At 49.7% G+C, this 18,788-nt stretch overlaps 1 protein-coding gene across 1 annotated transcript in view; it reads right to left on the minus strand.

Annotated features, from left to right (window-relative positions):
• Positions 1–325: 325 nt before the first annotated feature.
• Positions 326–18,788, minus strand: part of LOC147426803 (uric acid degradation bifunctional protein TTL-like) — a 46,755-nt gene continuing 28,292 nt past the window's right edge. Inside the window, exons 5-6 of the mRNA XM_086497804.1 lie at positions 1,137–1,245; positions 326–1,013 (exon numbers count right to left, since the gene is read on the minus strand). Coding sequence (XP_086353930.1) covers positions 502–1,013; positions 1,137–1,245 — 621 coding nt within the window. The 3' untranslated portion in view covers positions 326–501. The remainder of the gene's footprint in view (positions 1,014–1,136; positions 1,246–18,788) is intronic.

The raw sequence follows: 18,788 nt of genomic DNA on the forward strand, positions 1-18,788 counted from the left end.
TGCCATGTAGTAGAAGCAACAAGCTTTGGTGTATAGATCTCTCGCCGCATTAGGGGAGAGCAAGCTGCAAATATACATATATACATACATATGTATGTATGAGAGTTCCCAAAACAGAGAGAGAGAGAGAGAGAGAGAGAGAGAGAGAGAGAGAGAGATTTTTCTGTTGTGGGAACAATCCAAGAGACCTCCCTCTGATCACTTAATCTCAGATCAAAACGGTCAAGAGGTGCAAGTCCCTTTGGATGTGTAATGAATAGAAATCGCGGATTTCTTTCGTACACTGCAATTCTCAAGTATATCATTTAACAATAATAGACTAAACACTTGAAAAAACGCAGTTTGCATGTTGTATACACATTACATTGGTAAAGGCTTGCGAGTTAGCAAACAATGAAGTCATTAACCTTTTGAAAACAGAAGGCCATACAATAGCACTACTTTGGTGCTATTTTATTTTAGACATATATCATAAAGCAGCTAAGCAAAAAGTTTATGTGACTAGCTGCCACGGTAGGTAGTGTACGAGAAAGGAGACAAAAGAACTGGAACATGGAAATGTTGAGACACCTGAGCAGGTTTTATCTCAAAAACAACTGAAACGTATGGATAAAAGCATTGAGTTGTGCCATTTGTATCATCACTACTGTTCGAGTTTTGAAAATACGTCGCAGTGCCGAAAGTCAGCTTGTACCTTCCTGCCATCACATTGCTCGAAGGTGCCATTAATGGGCCAGATCGACCATCAGCATCAGTGACTGATGAGCCAATAGAGATCCACCCCCTGGACTCCCCTCCTTTTGAAGGTACGTTCCACAACTCGAGCGTCACTGGAATCCCTGCACCAGGCTTTCCACGTGACACATCCAGCACATGCGTCGTTATCGGTGGCCGAGTAGGAGAAATCTGATTCGGCACAGATAGATGACTCGGTAATGACACCTTGCTTTCCTCAACAGAACTGCCAATGTGGCCCAAAACCTGACCAAGTCGTTGATTTGCAGTCGTTTGGCCTGCTCAAGTCCAAATAAATCATTTGCACTAGTAAAGCTCACATACATCAAACTTTAACGAAAAGGAGAAACAAAAGCAAGCAATCTCCACAATTAAATTCATACGATAGCAAAATGACATACTAAATGAATCACGGTCTGCAAAGAGTTTGCCAAGGCGGATTTCTGTTATCTTTTGCTGCTCCCCTGCAGCTACTTGCAGCTCTTCAATGGGTCTACTAGAAAAGCGGTTCTGGAATACAAGAGTAAATCTCTCTCTCTCTCTCTCTCTCTCTCTCTCTCTCTCTCTCTCTCTCTCTCTCTCTCTTTTATATATATATATATATATATATATGATTTCTCGGATAATTTGGGCTAAGGCCTTAAAGCCACATGAGATCATTCAAGCCGAGCTAGCTGCCCCCCAGCATTGGTCATATTTTGGCTAGCTTGCCATCGTGGCAAGCAAGCCCAAGCCGGTCTCCTAGTTGAATGAGCCGGCTAGTGTGCGTTTGACCAAAAAGGTCAACACACCTTCCACACGGTGGTTTCAAACCCAGCACTACCCGGTAGCAAGGCCAATGCTCTACCACGCCCCCATGCATGCTTTGAAGCGTATGTGCTTGCAGCGATACATAGCTAAAGAGACATTGGTGGCGCATAAAAAACTCACGTGACCAGCCATGCCGGTCACCTCTACATACATGGTGGCTAGCAAGCCAAAATTTATACGGAGCCCTGGCCCCCCCTCCCCCCGTGGTCGAGGCATTTACTAGATCAGTATCCTTTATGCACAGTTTATTGGATCTCCCCACAGACAGATATGCTCGGCTGGTTCTAGAGTCATCCCGACAGCTAGCACTGCAGGGTGATACAGCATGCTGGTATGGCAGATGACATCATGGTTTCAGTTACATGGTTTCAACATGGATAGATTGCCTCCGTTTTCGTACTCCTTGCATGCACCCTCCCTATCTCTCACATGGACAGAGATCACTAGACTCATACGTCAGGATCTACTTCAGCTAGATACCAGGAGCACATGGATACAGCCGACACAGGAGTTGGGTACGAAGATGGCTTTCTATACAGAGCTTCTTCTCCAACTCATAGAGGAAGCCTTTGTGACTAGGCCCTGATACATGGATACACACTTATCTCATGGGATACGGTGTGCTATTGGCCAGATACGCACATCCTCGATCAAGATTGGCAGATTTCGAGGTGTAAAAACAGAGGTCAGGATATGTCACTTAAGTCGTATAGAGCCTGAGACAGAGCTACACTACATATGTCATTGCATGATGTACTATGAGATACGAGGCCGCTTCCATTGTCTGTTCAAAGAGGGTTTTGGACCACTCTCTAGAGTCATGAGACACGAGGACCAAACATGTCTTGGATTGTTTTTACTTGAGCGATATAGAGAGAGCTTGCTCAGGACATCAAGGGAGAGCCAGTCTCAGAGGCAGATCACAGATTTCTATACACCAGCCAGTGGGCAGCCAGAGAAACAGTCGTAACAGCAGATTTCAGATCTTACCCACACCGAGGTACGTTGATCAATCGATCGGGAGATCCATGCGCCCACGACCGCGGGGGGCCTCAACGCATCGACGGAGACTGCAGGAAAGGATCCGGATCACTCTAGCTCGACATGTGAGACGCCCCGTCAGAGTACTGACCATGGAGGATATTCATGAGATTCGACAACGACCGATGAGGGATCTCCTCTGAGTTTAATCCACCTTCCTCTGCTGATTTGTATCACCCATTGTATCAGCTCACTCATTGTAACAGCTCCCCCTCCCCCCCTCCTCCTATTTCAGTTCTTTGTAGTCAAACATTGTATCAGATTCACCACTTGTAAATTTTTGGTCTGATAGGTCAGTTTGGCCTTTTGAAGACATTAATATAACATTTCATCTCTCTCTCTCTCTCTCTCTCTCTCTCTCTCTCTCTCTCTCCCACACACACACACACACACACACACACACACACACACACGGATACATACCCACACACACACTACACACATACACGCATACATACACGTACTCCCCTTCTCCCCTCTTCTTCACAATATGAAGAGAGGGTAGCTCCGAATACAACTATGTCTTCCCCCATCATCAAGACGCCGAAATCGACAATGAAGACAACCTTCATGCTCACGAACAAGAGGCTTGCACAATTGGAGAAGGACATGAAAGAATGGTGGATGGAGAGAGAGATATGGAGGGAGGAGAAAGCCACCTTCATCAAGCTATGGAACGAAGAAAAAGAGGACATGAGAGCGGAAATCCAAAACCTCAAAGAGGAGAAGGAGAGAAGGGCACGGGAGAACGAGAAGGAGAGGGAGAGATGGAGGAAAGAGTAAGAAGAGATGAAGGCACAAATCGACCTCCTTCATGCTTCCATCACATCCCTCACCCCCGAGGAAGGAGAGATTAAAGAGGAGGCTAAGGAAGCCCTCAAGGAGGAGATCACCAAAGCCCTCACCGCAAGCATTGAGGACAAATTAGAAGCCACCAAAGAAGGATGGGTCGAAGTGGTCAAAAAGAATATCAAGAAGGTAGCAAGAGAGGAAGCCCAAAAAGATGAGGTACTCATCGTACACACAACCATCGAGGAGGAGAAAATGCGACAAGCTCGCCGTCTCAATGTGCGAGTGACCGGCATCAAAGAAGAAGAAGGGTCCACACCCGAGAGCGATGGGAAAGCCTTATGCAAGAAAGTGGGATACAAGGAAGAAGAGATCCCTTTCTCCAAAGTTTGGAGAGCCGGCAAAGATCCAAAGAAGAGAGCTCTCATCCTCCAATTCGCCTCCGAGGAGTCTCGAACTTCTTTCCTCCGAAAGAGGGTCATCTTGAGAGGGCTAGAAGGCCCCCCGATTTATCTTGATGATGACCTCACAAAGATGCAACAAGATCACCGCCGCACGTGCATGCCTAGAGTCCACCAGGCCCGCAAAGAAGGGAAGAAGGCAGTATATCGAGATGGTAGGGTTATCATTGATGGCAAGACCATCGCATAGGAACTCGCGGCCTGTGGGACACACGAGGAGATTCATGTCACGGTTTGGAATTGCAATGGAGACCTATGGACACACCCAGAGAGACTTGAGGAGGTGATGAGAGGTCGAGACATCATTCTACTTACAGAGACACACGAGAGCCCAGAGAGAGGGTTACCACGGATACATGGTTTCCAATGGGAGTCTCTACATCGGGGATGTATGCGCCAGCACACCACTCGCGGTTCAGGAGGAGTGGCTATACTTTTTAGACAGGGGCTTCACAGCAGACTACAGATTGTTGCCCGGGACCCACAGGCCCGATACATGTGGATTCGCCTCGAGCTCTCACGAGACAGGATCGTCTACATTGCCCTTTGCTACTTTGCTCCCACAGGCTCCAGATTCGCCCCTATTGAGCAGGAGTCACCGTACGCATGCCTCACGGAGGAGATTATGGAGTACTCCACACTGGGTGAAGTCTTCCTTATGGGAGACTTCAATGCTCGTACGCGCAGTGAGCAGTGTGAGACATATGACCACGAGGACCCAGAGGCACTACACACTCTAGATGAGGAGGCTACTATGAGAGATACAGCAGACAGAGCTCCAGTCACAGCCTACGGACGACACCTACTTCGACTTGGCTCCCAGCACCGTCTCGTTATTTATAACGGGATGGCCCAGTGGCCCACCTCAGGGGCCTGACTTGTATGCCACATGGAGTTACAGAGGGAGGGGGGAGTACAGTCGACTATATTATGGGACCCAGGGAGGCTACACACCTTATCACATCCTTCACCATTCCACCCATACCCATCGGAGCCGACCACACATACCTCTCTTTCTCCATCACCGGAGATACCATCCCACATAGCTCCACAGCACACACTCCACACACCACCATCCATTTCACACATGAGCTAGCCTCTCTTTACTCAGCCGAGGTCGAGCATGGCCTATGCCTCCTCCACCCATCCACACCACTCTCAGTTCTCACATCACATATCTCTTCCGTTCTCCACACTTCAGCTATTAGCTCTTTTCCACACACCACTCACACAGGACGCACTCCCCCCCCCGGGACTATGCCTCAGAACCGCTGGTATGATGATGAGTGCAAAGAGTTATACCGACGCCTCCGTGCACGGCGAGCCTTAGGAGAGATCACAGAGATAGAGGCCAGACGAGATATGAAGACGCTGACACGCCAAAAGCGGCGAGCATTCGAAGAGGCACAGGAGCTTGAGCTATACCGCCTATTCATGAGCATAGATAGCGCGACGGCATGGCGCACCCTGCGCGAGCCACGTCCGACCACAGCTATTGAGGATCCACAGATATGGCATGATTATGCAGAGCGCCTCTATGAGGTGCCAGGGCAGCCTCCTATCCCACAGCCACATGAGCCACGCCCCACGTGCTCCTCCTTCTTTACAGCAGAGATGGTAGAGAGGGCCATACGCCGCATGCAGCACAGACGATCAGCTGACCACACTGGATTACAGAGTGAGCACATCATTTATGCGGCCTCCACTATAGCCCCGTTGATTGCACATGTCTTCAACCGGGCTATAGGGGAGGGCTTCCCAGAGGAGTGGACACAGCACACCATAGTGCCTATCCACAAATCTGGCGACACCCTGGACCCAGGGAACTACAGGACTATCATGATTGGCCACACGATGGCCAAACTATATGGAGCAGTACTTGAGGCACAGCTTAGCTGCTACGCAGAGACCGAGGGTTTACGAGCTCCAGGCCAGGCAGGTTTCAGACGAGCTTTCTCCACCACTGACCACATCTTCGTTCTGCGCTGCCTCATTGATGGGGCAAAGGCGCGGAAGAAGAGGCTTTACTGCTGCTTTGTGGATTTCCGCAAGGCCTTTGACACAGTCCCACGCGAGCGACTCTTCCAGCGCCTTCACAGCATTGGGGTACCGACAGAGATGATTTGGGCCATATATACTCTCTACGAGAGGGTGACGGGTCGTGTTCGTTGCCCAGGCGGCTTTTCAGAGACCATTGCTAGCACCATTGGTGTTAAGCAAGGATGCCCACTCTCCCCGACACTCTTTGGGCTCTACATCGACGAGATCTCCGACTACATACTACGAGCAGGGGGAGAGGGGAGCGACTTGGCAGGTACTCCGGTCCACATCATGTTATATGCTGATGATATTGTGTTGATTTCAGAGTCACCCGAGGGCTTGCAACGCCATCTTGAGGCCTTGGACGAATTCAGCACACACAAGGGGTTGACTGTGAACCTTGGCAAAACCAAGGTCATGATCTTTCACACATCCAGTGCAGTGAGGAGCGCTGCCACCTTCACAGCAGCAGGAGGACAGGTTGATGTAGTCACCTCCTATGTCTATCTTGGCATCACATTCACCAGCCTACCAGGACCCTTCACTATGAGGCAGGCTGCTGCTGACAGGCTCACCCGAGGATATGCAGCTCTGACCATGCTAGAGCGGAGATGCCACCAGGCACACTTTCAGGAGCCCCGCACGAAGGGCTGGCTTTTTGACACCTTAGTCACCCCGGCCCTGATGTACTCGGCGGCAGTATGGGCACCAGGATTGACGGATGACCAGTGGACACAGCTTGAGAGGCCACAGGTATGTATGATCTCACGCTTGCTCCGCAGCAAGAAGACAGTGCCACATGACATTATTAGAGCCGAGCTCGCCACACCACCTATGGTTGTAGAGGCATTATTCCAGACAGTCTGCTTCATCCAGAGGATGAGAGAGCTACCTCCTGATAGACTTACTCGTAGAGCATTTGAGGCAGCTATACAGCTATCAGAGAGTGGGCATGCGAGAGCTTGGTACTCACAGGTCAGAGCATGGTTTGAGGGACACGGTCTTGACATGGAGAGCCTACCACCATTCCAGTACGACCCCCACTCACCATCTGTTCACCTCTCTCGCAGTGAGAGAAACTTGGTATTGAGACAGGATCTGTGGCAGCTATACACTAGGAGAGTCTGGGAGTCACCTGGCTTGGGGACGAGGATGTCAGATTACAGAGACCAGTTTCTCACCATATTGTCTGGGGGGTTCATACAGAGACCACGCTATATGGACACATATATGCCACATAGCTCACGGGTGGCGATTGGTCAGCTGAGAGTGGCTTCACACAGGTTAGAGATTGAGATCGGGAGACATACTGGTGTTCCCAGGGAGGAGCGAGTCTGCAGAGCCTGCACAGAGGAGGTGGAGAGTGAGGAGCACTTTGTATGTAGATGCAGAGCATACACTGAGATCAGAGGCATGTATGAGGCCTTATTCAGAGGACAGCCCACTCTCCGAGAGATCATGGACTCTCGAGATCAGAGACAGCTCGGACGTTTCTTACTAGAGATACAGAGCCATCGGGACACACTACTACAGCCACGCACAGCTACACAGACAGAGGGGAGACAGTCGCAGCTCATAGACTTCTTTCAGAGGATTGCCACCCCTACCTCACCAGATACTCAGAGAGGAGTGACACTCCCACAGGCGGAGGTGAACCGAGCTAGACGACGACCACGAGTCACAGGCTACAGGGGCGTGAGCTCCCACCACCGACAGATCGAGGAGATCCGAGCCCGGGAGCGCCGTGCCACTGAGGAGCGAGTAGCTCAGATGAGGGCCGACCCGACAGCTTTCATCCGGGTAGCCTTGGCACCAGCCCCGCCCATGTACCACATCTTACATCCCCCCATTTGTACAGGATGGAGCTAGAGAGCTTGATGCATTCTCATGATTGTACTACCTTGAGCATATAGACATGCATATACCCCTAGAGATAGAACCCCATCCCTCCTCAGATACTCCATTACCTACATTCAGTTCAGTTTTGTATCAGTTTTGTTTCATTTGTCTTTCCGATAGACGGATGACATACACGCCATGTACATTTGATTTGTCTCATAGGCCGATTTCGGCCTGACATAGACGTTAAAAATCTTTCTTTCTTTCTTTCTTTCTTTCTCTCTCTCTCTCTCTCTCTCTCTCTCTCTCTCTCTCTCTCTCTCTCTCTCTCTCTCTCTCTCTCTCTCTCTCTCTCTCTCTCTCTCTCTCTCTCTCTCTCTCTCTCTCTCTCTCTCTCTCTCTCTCTCTCTCTCTCTCTCTCCTCGGGTGTGTGTGTGGGTGTGTGTGTGTGTGCGCGCGTGCGCTAATAAAAAGAGGAAAATGGTATAACCTTTCTATCACCCAAGTGTGGTATATTGGTTATGCCACTTCCCTCTTGAATAACAGGTCTTAAATTCAACTCCTCGTTGGCTAGATCTTTAAGGTCTCTTGGGAAAGTTTCCTACGACGTTAAAACTCTCTTCTTCTTCTTCTTCTCTCTCTCTCTCTCTCTCTCTCTCTCTCTCTCTCTCTCTCTCTCTCTCTCTCTCTCTCTCTCTCTCTCTCTCTCGGGATAGTTTCCTACGACGTTAAAACTCTCTTCTCCCTCCCTTCCCCCCCCCCCCCCCCCCCCCCCCCAACAAAAAAAAGGAGGCTTACACCCATTGATATTTTCTTTTCCGAGAAAAAGATCCTTCTATTAGTTAATGGAACTGCCCATAGGGCTACAACCACCTCTACAAGAGAGGGCTACAACAATCATGATGGGGAGACTCTCCCAATGAAAAAACAGCATATGTACAATGAGGCTAAATCAAGAGATGGGAGGGAAAAACCACACAGGTTGACAGTAGTACCATCGGAGCACACCCTGCACCATGGTGAAAAAAGGCCTTGGACGCCAGAGTCGAAGGAAAGCCTCTCTACACTCCCGCATGCAGTCGGAACTGCCCTGGAGTCTCTCAAACTGTCCTCTGAGAGTATGGATCAGCTCTAGCCAAAGATCCCCAGTAGAGACTGCTGGAGGTACAGGGCGAGCCTCGAAGATGTGGAAGCAGCGGGCCCGCCAGATGAACCAGTGTCAGGCCACTGATGAGCTCCCAACACTCCTCTCTCTCACTGCACCACTCTTGTGGAGAAGGTCTGTATAGCAAGCTGGAGTGTAGGTCGACCCCCCTGCATCACTATCATCCTGCTGGTGGAAGATAGCTCAAACTGAAGTGCCGGGCCCGTGAGAGTGGACCAAGCAGCTGCCCCCGAAGTGTACTGCCGAGCTGTGGAAAGAGCTGGCCAAAGACAGTGACGCTGACTCTCCACAAGATGGTCACAAGTTGCACGTACGGCCGAGAGACCACTATGTACAAGCCAACTCCCAACTGCTGTAGCTCTGTGTGCAACCAGCCACTCGAACAAAGTGACTTGTCTCGGCTGTCTGGAGTCCCACAACCTCTCCCAAAAATCTGCCAAGAACTCAGCTGTGAGACCCTCCTCCTGCCAATGAGGTGCTGCAGGCAGGACTAGCCTCTCTCTGCGCTACCAGTATGTGACAGTGTATTGAAAGAAAGGGACACCTGGGTGGTCTGTAGAGGAGAAAGGGTCCCTCCAAAGCCACTCTCCCGGATCCCTTTGTACTCGTGCCAGTGGACAGCTCTTCCAAGCATAGTTACCCGGAACGAGAACGGGGAATAGGAACAGGAGGGTCTGGAACGGGACGGGAACGGGGAGGAGGAGGGGGCGCCGGAACGGGAACGGGGCTGGAACGGTCCACCTAAAGTAAGGATTGAATTACCTCCATTCAGCTTAGTCTCAAATAAACTCCTAAACAACCCAAAAACTGCCCCCAAATCTGCTTCCGAACCTGCCCTCAAACTGCACCAAATATGTTCCCCGAACAACCCTAAATCTGTCCCCAAAAGCCCACTTCTTTTCCCCCAAATGCCTACTTTTGCCCGTTTCTCCCAACACTTCGCCGTTCCGCCTCATGTTTCGCCCATTCCGGAACACCGTTCCGGTTACACCCTGTTCCGGAACGGATTCCGTTCGCATCTTCGTTTCGGGAACGCGACTTGTCCAGAACACCGTTTCGGAACGTTTGGGCTGTGTTCCCCCCGTTCCCTGTTACAGTGCTTCCAAGCCCATAGTCTCCAGTGGCCAATATCAAGAGCTGCTGGATCGAGATCTATGACACAAGTCCTCCCACAAATGCCCACCACGCGGATCCTCTGAAAACAGCACTCTGCCACCTGCGGGGCCTCTACTGCAACTCGGTGTAAGCGTCCCTCACCCTGTAGCTCAAAAAACAGGGAGGACATAGTCTCTGAGCAAGCCCGAACTGAGATGAGAACCTCCAGTTGCGAGAAGGCTCCCATCCATCTGGGCGCTACTGACTCGAGAGGTGTGAGCCACTCAGTTGGTACTGCCTCTGAGATGTCCTGACACATGCTCTGCACCCCTCTCATGCCCTGTAGTAGCTGAATGCCCTGAAGCTCGTCTGACAAGCCTGAAAACTATAACCAATCACCTAGAGAGCGTGCTGGACCCTCTGCCATGGGACCCCAGGAAACATGAGGCCGACTACCAACCAAGTGGCCTCTCTGAGTGCTACCATGGGGTTCCAAACAAGGGGCTCTCCCAGGCGCTCCTCCATGCAAGTAGATTGACGCTGCTCCAGGCCTTATCGCAGTTGCTCTCAAGATCGGAGCAGAATCATAGCGAAGCGGTCCTCCAATCTCCTACAAGCAATCTGCTGCTCGCGAGACAAGTGCAAACCAACCTCAGAGCCCAAGTACCAAACTGCAGTCCCTGGGAGAACCCACCTGAAACCCTCACCTGGCATCCAATCAGGCGTAGCAGCACTACCAACCGAGAAAGCCACTGTCTTTCTCCAGTTGAACAATGTGCTAGATCCACAACAGAAATTCTCAAGAGCCTGCGCACACCTGTGTAGGTTGGCCTCCTGGCCATCCAAGTACAAGGCTGAGTAGTCTGCAAACTCAGCGTCCAGTAGCTCATCTCCCCGAATAGGGAGTGCTAAGCCACGTAAACGAACCTGCTGTGAAACCAAAAACCCGCTCATCGCCTCAGCATAGAACAGAAAGAGGAAGGGGGCAAGAGGGCAGCCCTGTCTGACCGAACGTGTGAGCATGAAATGATCACCTCTACCTCCTGACAAAAGCACTTGACTATGTGCCCGTCTGTACAAATCTGACACCCCTCTGATCCAAGCATCTGAGAAGCCCATCTTGCGTAGAGTGCCCTCCAAAAAATCCAAGTCAACTTTGTCGTAGGCCTTCTCAAAATCGAGAAGAAGAATCACCAAATCCTCACCACGGAGCCGCGCGAGGGCAGAAGCCTCCCAAAAAGTAAAGATGTTGTCAAGGATACTACGTTCTTTGACAAAATCTATTTGAGTCCCCTGTATAAGGCTCTCTAGAAGTGGCTGAATCCTCAAACTCAGAGCCTTGGCAAGAATTTTGTAGGCTGAGTTGAGGATGGTGATGGGGCACCACTGTCGAATCTCATCCAAGGAGCCACCCTCCTTGGGAATGAGGTAAATCAGGCCCTCACTCATGTTGTCAAGCATCTCACTTGTGTGCAGGATGTACTGAAAAGCACTACCGAGATCTGAGCCAAGCAAGTCCCAGTACTCCAAGAAAAAGCTGGGAGTCAAGCCATCCTCACCTGGACAACTACCACGGGGGAGTACACTAAGAGCCGTGTGCAGCTCCTCTAGCTGTAGAGGCAGCTCAAGCCTCTGACGCATCTCCTCAGTCACCAGACAAGGCATCTGTGCCCACACCTACTCTCTGCATGCATCCTGACGCTCTGACTGGGGCTCTGCAGACAATAGCTCACAATTAAAGTCAGTAGCAACTGCACGCATGTCCTCTGGCTCCAAAGCCACTGACCCGTCGGGCCTCCTCACCTGATTGACCTTGGCATGCGTATGCCGAGGTCCCACTGCCTCAAAGAAAGCGTCTGTCACTCTGTCACCCACCTAGGTCCACTGAGATGCCTGTCGATGGAAAGCAAACTCATGGCGCCTCTCCTCTGTGCTGACGAGCTCCTTGCGAGCCTGCTATAACTGCTCCTCCAACCAATGACTGTCTGGATACTGCTCCTGCATCCTCTGCAAGGAAGCAATGCCCCGCCGGAGACGCTGCTCCTCTCCCGCTGCAGCCAGGCGGACTGAAGACTCCTAAAGAAAGAAACGACTAAGCTCAGCAAGTGTTGAGGTCACTCTGTCAGCAGGAGAATCCTGCATGTCTAAGCTCTCTGTCCAAAGAGCCTCCACTCGCTCTCTCAGCGTTGAGTCCATCAAGACCCTCTCAAGGATGGGTAGCATCGTGCTCCCCCTCCTCTGCCTATCAATCACTGTAAGGATCACTGGTGCATGGTCCGAGAAGGAAGTCCCTGTCAGAATGTCAACTGTCCCACCCAAGTCACAGAAGTGGTCACTAGTGTAGAAACGATCTATCCGAGATAGATTCGCGCCTCCCACTCTTCGATCCGAACGAGAGAAGGCAGGCTGTCTGGGGGCCTCACAAAGCTAGAATGCTGCCACACATCTGAAGCCCGCAGTCATACAAAACCTCTCCCAAGCTGCCAACTCAACTCCATGCACAGTAGTATGGCTGCCACCAATCCTGTCAAAGGGTTCCTCCAACATGTTGAAGTCACCCCCTATGCACCATTGCTCTGCCTGCGGCAGAGACTCAATAATCTGAGACCAAAACTCTGCACGTACACTCGCCACATTGGGCGCATAGATGTTCAGGAAGCCCACGAGACAACCCTGAACCTGCATAGTGATCCATTGAGCCCTACTTGGCACAATAATCCCTCTGCCCATAATGGCCTGCTGCAAAGAATCCGCAATAGTCATACATACCCCGCCCTGGATGCCTCAAGGTCCAAATGCAGCTGACCAAAAAGTCTCATATCATCCACGCAAAAGCTGACCACAACGTCTAATGCGGCTCTCACACAGATGATGCTCCTGTAGCATAAGAAGGTCAATCTCTCCTCCCACAAGACATCGTTGGAGCTCCTGACGAAGCAGGCCCCTCTGACGCTGAAACTCGGGCCCACCTAGTCCCTGTACATACCATGAGACTATCCTCATGGGGAGCGAGAGAGAACTGATGCTGCCGCAACAGCAACAACTGAGGTTGTCGTGCGAGGTGTCTCTAGGACAGTCCCAATCTCTGAGCCTATCCTGGACAAAAGTGGTAGGCCCTCCCTCCTCAAACTAGGAAAGAAGACGAAGATGGGAAGGTCTGCCTCCTCTACCAGAACATCCGAAGCTGGGTCAAAACCGTGTCTCCACTGTCGAAAGTGGGCTCAAACTGCTCGGATGGTCAGGGGGCTCATCGGGATAACCTTGGACGCCATCTCGGAGGTCTCAAACTCCATCTGATAGTAACCGCGTCCGAGGAACTGAATGTCCAAGATCTTGCCCACCTCTGCAAGAAGGCGGGCCTGGAGAAGGTCACGCAGCTCTCCTCTGATGGGTCTGGTGCCAAGAATCTTGCAGATGACGGAAGTCGCCTGCAGGCGTTCCACCTCTGCGGCTAGGCTCGCTTGCTCTGTCGGAGTGAGAGCAAGGCGAATGGTAGGCTCAACGGGGTCAAGCGAGGGGACTTCATCAGAGTTCCTCTGTGGCAAAACTTGAGCCTCCATCTGTGTCTGCTGCTGGGCGGAGAAGTGGATAAAGAAATTTCTCTGCAGAAAGACCCCGACAAGCACTGTCAAGAAACCAGCATTGGCAGAGCCTGAATGAAAGAAACCTTCGGGGAGAGCATGGCAGAGAGCGAAATGAGCCCCGGGGGGAGGGGGTAGCGCGGGACGGGCTGGAAGCGGCAGCGGGAGAGGGCAGCGCGAGACGGGCTGGAACGGCAAACGAGGGCAGTGGGCAGGCGCAATGGCGGGGGCTAGCGACAGGGAAGGGCAGCGCAAGGAAAGGGCAGGGGGCAGCGCGCGCGCAGCAGGGCTGTTGGGAAAGAGCGTGGCAGCAACAGCGAGCAGTTCCCTATCAAGGCTCTACTTGCTTTTACACCCATTGATATAAAAAAAGATATTACAAAAAATGACACATACTACCAGTTTTGGAATAGAGCTAAAGAGGCACATAACATAAATACAATTGTAGGAGAAAAGCCCCTTCAGAGCCTGAAGAGGCTGATTATCACAAGTGGGATGACGAGGCATAGGCTTAATGGCCTTTCAAGGGCCTAGTAAAGAGGCCGGACCTAAACCCTGAGGCCACTTACGTAAAAACTGAACGCCCAAGTCACAAGAAAGCCCAACGTGAAATCCGCCGCAAATTGCGGGCCAAAATCGCAGTCCATATGGCAGTTGCAGAGTCAACTTTTTGCATCAGCGTTTGGCTTGGATTTTTTGAGGAACAGTGAAAAGCTTTTGGATAAAAGAGTGTCCAGGGCCCCTCTCCCAGCAGATAGGCTTGGGAGCACTGCACAGAGATGATGTCACAAAGTGATGACATGGCGGACAGCAGAAACCCTAATTTCTGCCAGAAACCCTAAAATTCCTGCAAACCCTAATTTTTGCCAAAAACCCTAATTTCCGGAAATCGCGGAGGTTGAAAAAAGGGAAAAAAAAATTGAATGATGAGCGACGTGAATTTCACTTTTGAAGAGAATGCTTTTTTTTATTTTTTTAAAAAGGAGAACTTGAGAGAGAAGAGCTTTTGAACTCTTATGCTTTTTATTTTAAAAGCTTTTGGGGCTCTGCTTTTGGGCATCCCTTGTAACCTTTAAATTATGTGGAGAGGGCTTCACTTCTCAGAGCATCTGGACGCAGAGTCTGAGAGTGAAACCCTAACCGCTCTCTTGTACTTTGATGATTGATTAATACAAAAAGAAATACCGAAAGGGGCGCCAGTCTTTGGGGCCAATATCTCTAGGCACGGAACTCTGCCGGGCCAGTGCAAATCTATTGTGATCTGTGAATTGTTTTGAAGTGGTTATTTGGTGCTATCGCAATTGATTTTTGACTTGGAGTGTCCAAGTCTGTTACAGTGGTATCAGAGCACGACCGATTTCTCTTCTACGGGAAATCCGATACCCGAATTTTTTTTTTTCCGTGGCACCTATGACTTCAGGCAATGATCAGTCGACTCCCTCTGCATATGGAGATGCGGGCTGGGATTACAATGAAGATTCAGACAAAGAGTATGGCCCGCCTCGGCCTACTCAAGCGGAGCAAAGAGAGATGGAGCGTCGTCAATTGATTGGCGATGCAACAAAGATGATGCTCAATTTTGCCAAGGACTCGAAGATGGCAAAATATATGAACCATACCTCTTTGGAAGAGGTACAGACGGAGTGGCAGAGAACCACAACACCACTCCCGAAACCCACTCTCAAGAAACCTTTTGCCTCCAAGGAATATACGGAGAAGGAACTGGAGAACATGGTTGATGCACGGATTGCTCAGCTTTTCGACGTGCAAAAGAAGGACAAAAAGCACGGCAAAAAGCAGAAGAAAGGCACTGACTTCCCGGGATATTTGGGTCGTCGGTCGACATTTGACAAGGCAAAGAAATAGAAGAAGCGTGTTCGATTTGAAGGAGTACCCAGTTCTTCTTCTTCTTCTGATAGTTCTTCTAGCTCCTCGGATTCGAGCGAAGAAGACAGAAAAGGTAAAAAGCGAAGCAAGAAACAAAGCTTCGGAAAGGGCAAGAAGAAGGCTACATCTCGCCCAGAGACTGACGGTTTCACTGAGGACTTGTCTATAGACAGCTCAGATTTTGATCATGGAAACTTTTATGCGAACAAGAAGAATTTTTTTACAAAGCCAACCAGTATGACTTTCTCGAAGATGAAAGCAAGAAAGTCCGAGAGTTTAAGGAAGGTGGCCACTCAATCAAGTTTGATACTTTTCAGGATACTCAGATGCTTCGAAGGCTTTGTCTTTTATACAGCAGTTTGACATCGCTTTCGCGGGAGGACGCTATTCAGAGCACTCCAAGTTTCGGAGAGCTACCTCTTACCTTAAGGGGAATGCTCGTACTTGGTGGTCCACGCTTCTTTTAAACAGGAGTGCGCCAGTTAAATGGCTGAAATTTGAAAAGCTTTTTGTTTCTTCTTGGTTGACGCAAGAATATGAACGAGATATACGAGCTGCTTGGAATCATCTTCGGATGACCAAGAAAGACACAATCAATGCTTATTGTGAAAGATTCTGGAGCTCTTTTCTACCCGCCTCTTCATTCAAGAAGATCTCGTTCAGAGAACAGATTGAGCGGTTTACCTTGGGTCTACCTACAGAGATCCGAGATCACTGCTTGGAACAAAAGTCAGCTTCTATTCAGGAGTTGATGAGTCATGCGAAGCGGGGCTTTGCCATTCACTCTGGCAATCTAACCTATCCCACAGATGAGGCCATGACACAACGAGCCGAACAGACTTATGGGAATGAAAGTAGAGAGAAAAAGAGCAACCCAGAGAAAAAGGATGCACGACCCAAGCTTACTCTCCTGAGGAGAGAGCTTGCTTCATCAGAGAGGGGAAGTGCTTTGGATGCGGGGAACACGGACGTATCTCCGCGAAGTGCCCTAATAAGGCACAGAAAGAACAGAATGATAAAGACGACGACAGGTCTGAGAGTTCAAGAGCAGCTGAGGAATGTGGCAGAAAAGGCAGATAGAAAAGCAGAATTGGTACCACATGGCGTGGGACCTGCACCGAATCTAATGAATGAAAGTACAAACTTTGCCGCTTTTGGGGCAAAGTGAAGGATCAGGAAGCTCTTTTGAAGGAGCCAAGGCCAACTTTGGAATTGGCGGCTCGATTTGGAATTACGCCCGACACACTGACGCCACAGGCGGAGGTAGTTTGACTGGCACCCATATGGGATGTTGCCATTACACCGAGCATTGGCAAACTTTGTTTGCAATGACAGGGGTGTTCAGGGCACGCGAGTGACGTTCTACTCAGGATCCCTTAGTACCACAAGAACTACGCCGTGGTCAGGGTAGTTTTCGTTCGACGTACGGGACGTCTAGTACCGTTTGGTCGGACCCGTTCCGTTCAATACGTTTAGTACGTTCCGTTCGGTCGAAATATGTAGCCTTTTATGACCGTTGGCCGCAGTTTTGAACGGTGACAGTGAACGTTAGTGGGCATTTAGGGAGCAGTTTTGGAGCATGTTTGCAACCATGTGGCATGTACCAATGCCCATTGCCATGCTCTCCCTCTCACATGCATAATGCCCCATGCTCTCCCTCTCCCATGCTCTTCCTCTTCCTATAATCTATTTAAGCAACTCCTCCACCTTGTTCTCAACACAACTTACAAGCTACAAGCTCTAGCCTCTCAATGCTCTCATTATCCATGTGCTCCCATTGAAGCTCTCAAGTGACAAGGCTCAAGCTCTCCATCTTCTCTCCCTTGGGTCTCTCCCCCTCAAGCTCCCATTGAAGCTCTCGAGTCTCAAGTGACAAGCCCTCCATCTTCTCTCCCTTGGGTCTCTCCCTCTCAAGCTCTCATAATTGTAATTTGTACAAATGTCAAGTTTCTTTAAGGCCTAAGCCTTAGGCTCAAGTATTATTTGTTTTTTTTATTTTGAACGTACATAACGTCATCGTACATCATAAATTTTTTTAGTTCGTTTAGTACCGCATATCATCGTACGTGTACAAAACGTACAGGACCGTACGAGACCACCCTAGCCGTGGTTAACTACCGGGCAGAGAAAGCGACTTTCATAAATGAAGGGCTTAGAGATTGTACTTGATGAACTTCAGTTTCTTACTCAGTCTTTTGGAAGAGAACTGAACGCTGGATAAAGGTTGAATATGTTTTGACCTGATCAAAAGAACGCCAAGATTTTTCTCCACACTCATGCCGATTGCTTTTCAGAGCGCCTGAAGATCAAACCATTGATCTGATACCTGGAAGCACGCCACCGAATCGGCCACCTTATCGTGTGAGTCGAGTACAAAATGAAAAGATTATGAACCCAGTGAAAGACCTCTTGGAAAAGGGTCTTGTCCAGCCTAGTACTTCACAGTATTGCTCTCCAATGTTGTTGGTTTTGAAGAAAGACGGATCTTGAAGAATGTGCATCGATTATAAAGCTCTCAACAATATCACCATCAAGAACAGATTTCCGATTCCTAGGATCGATGATATACTCGACAGGTTACAGGGATCCTCGTGCTTTAGCAGGATTGACTTGAAGAGTGGATATCATCAAACCAGAATAGCGCCAGGAGACGTCTACAAGACAGCTTTTCGGACGACTTTTGGGTTATTTGAGTTTTTGGTGATGCCTTTTGGCTAACCAATGCTCCTGCGACATTTAACCGGATGATGGATAGGATTTTTCGAGAGTACAGGCTATTTGTTGGCACTTTCTTTGACGACATCATTGTTTTCTCCAAGAATGAGGCAGAACACAGAGATCATCTGCTTCAGGTCTTTCAGGCATTACGAGATCACACGTTAGTGATTAATGCAAAGAAAAGTGAATTTTTTCCTACCAGAGATACACTTTTTGGGACACATTGTGTCAGCAGCAGGAGTGCAAATGGACCCGGCCAAGATAGTGACTATCCGTGATTGGCCCGATTTAAGGAATGTCCATGAAGTTAGAAGCTTCTTGGGACTGTGTTCGTACTACAAGCGGTTCATACGACAGTTTGTAGAGGTTGCTTCTCCTTTGCATACCTTGACACAGAAAGGAGTACCTTTTCCGTGGGGAACCACAGAGGTGACTGCCTTTCGGACATTGAAAGAGAAATTGACTACGGGACCTATTTTGACTTTGCCGAACTTACAGAAGTCATTTGAAGTATATTGTGATGCTTGTGGTCGTAGTCTGGGTGCGGTCTTGATGCAAGAAGGCCATGTCATAGCTTACGAGAGCCGTTTGTTCTCTAGGCCGGAGATGACAGCACAGATCTATGGG

This window comes from Adiantum capillus-veneris, chromosome 24, assembly GCF_014529385.1.
Source record: "Adiantum capillus-veneris isolate H3 chromosome 24, ASM1452938v2, whole genome shotgun sequence".
NCBI lineage: Eukaryota > Viridiplantae > Streptophyta > Polypodiopsida > Polypodiales > Pteridaceae > Adiantum > Adiantum capillus-veneris.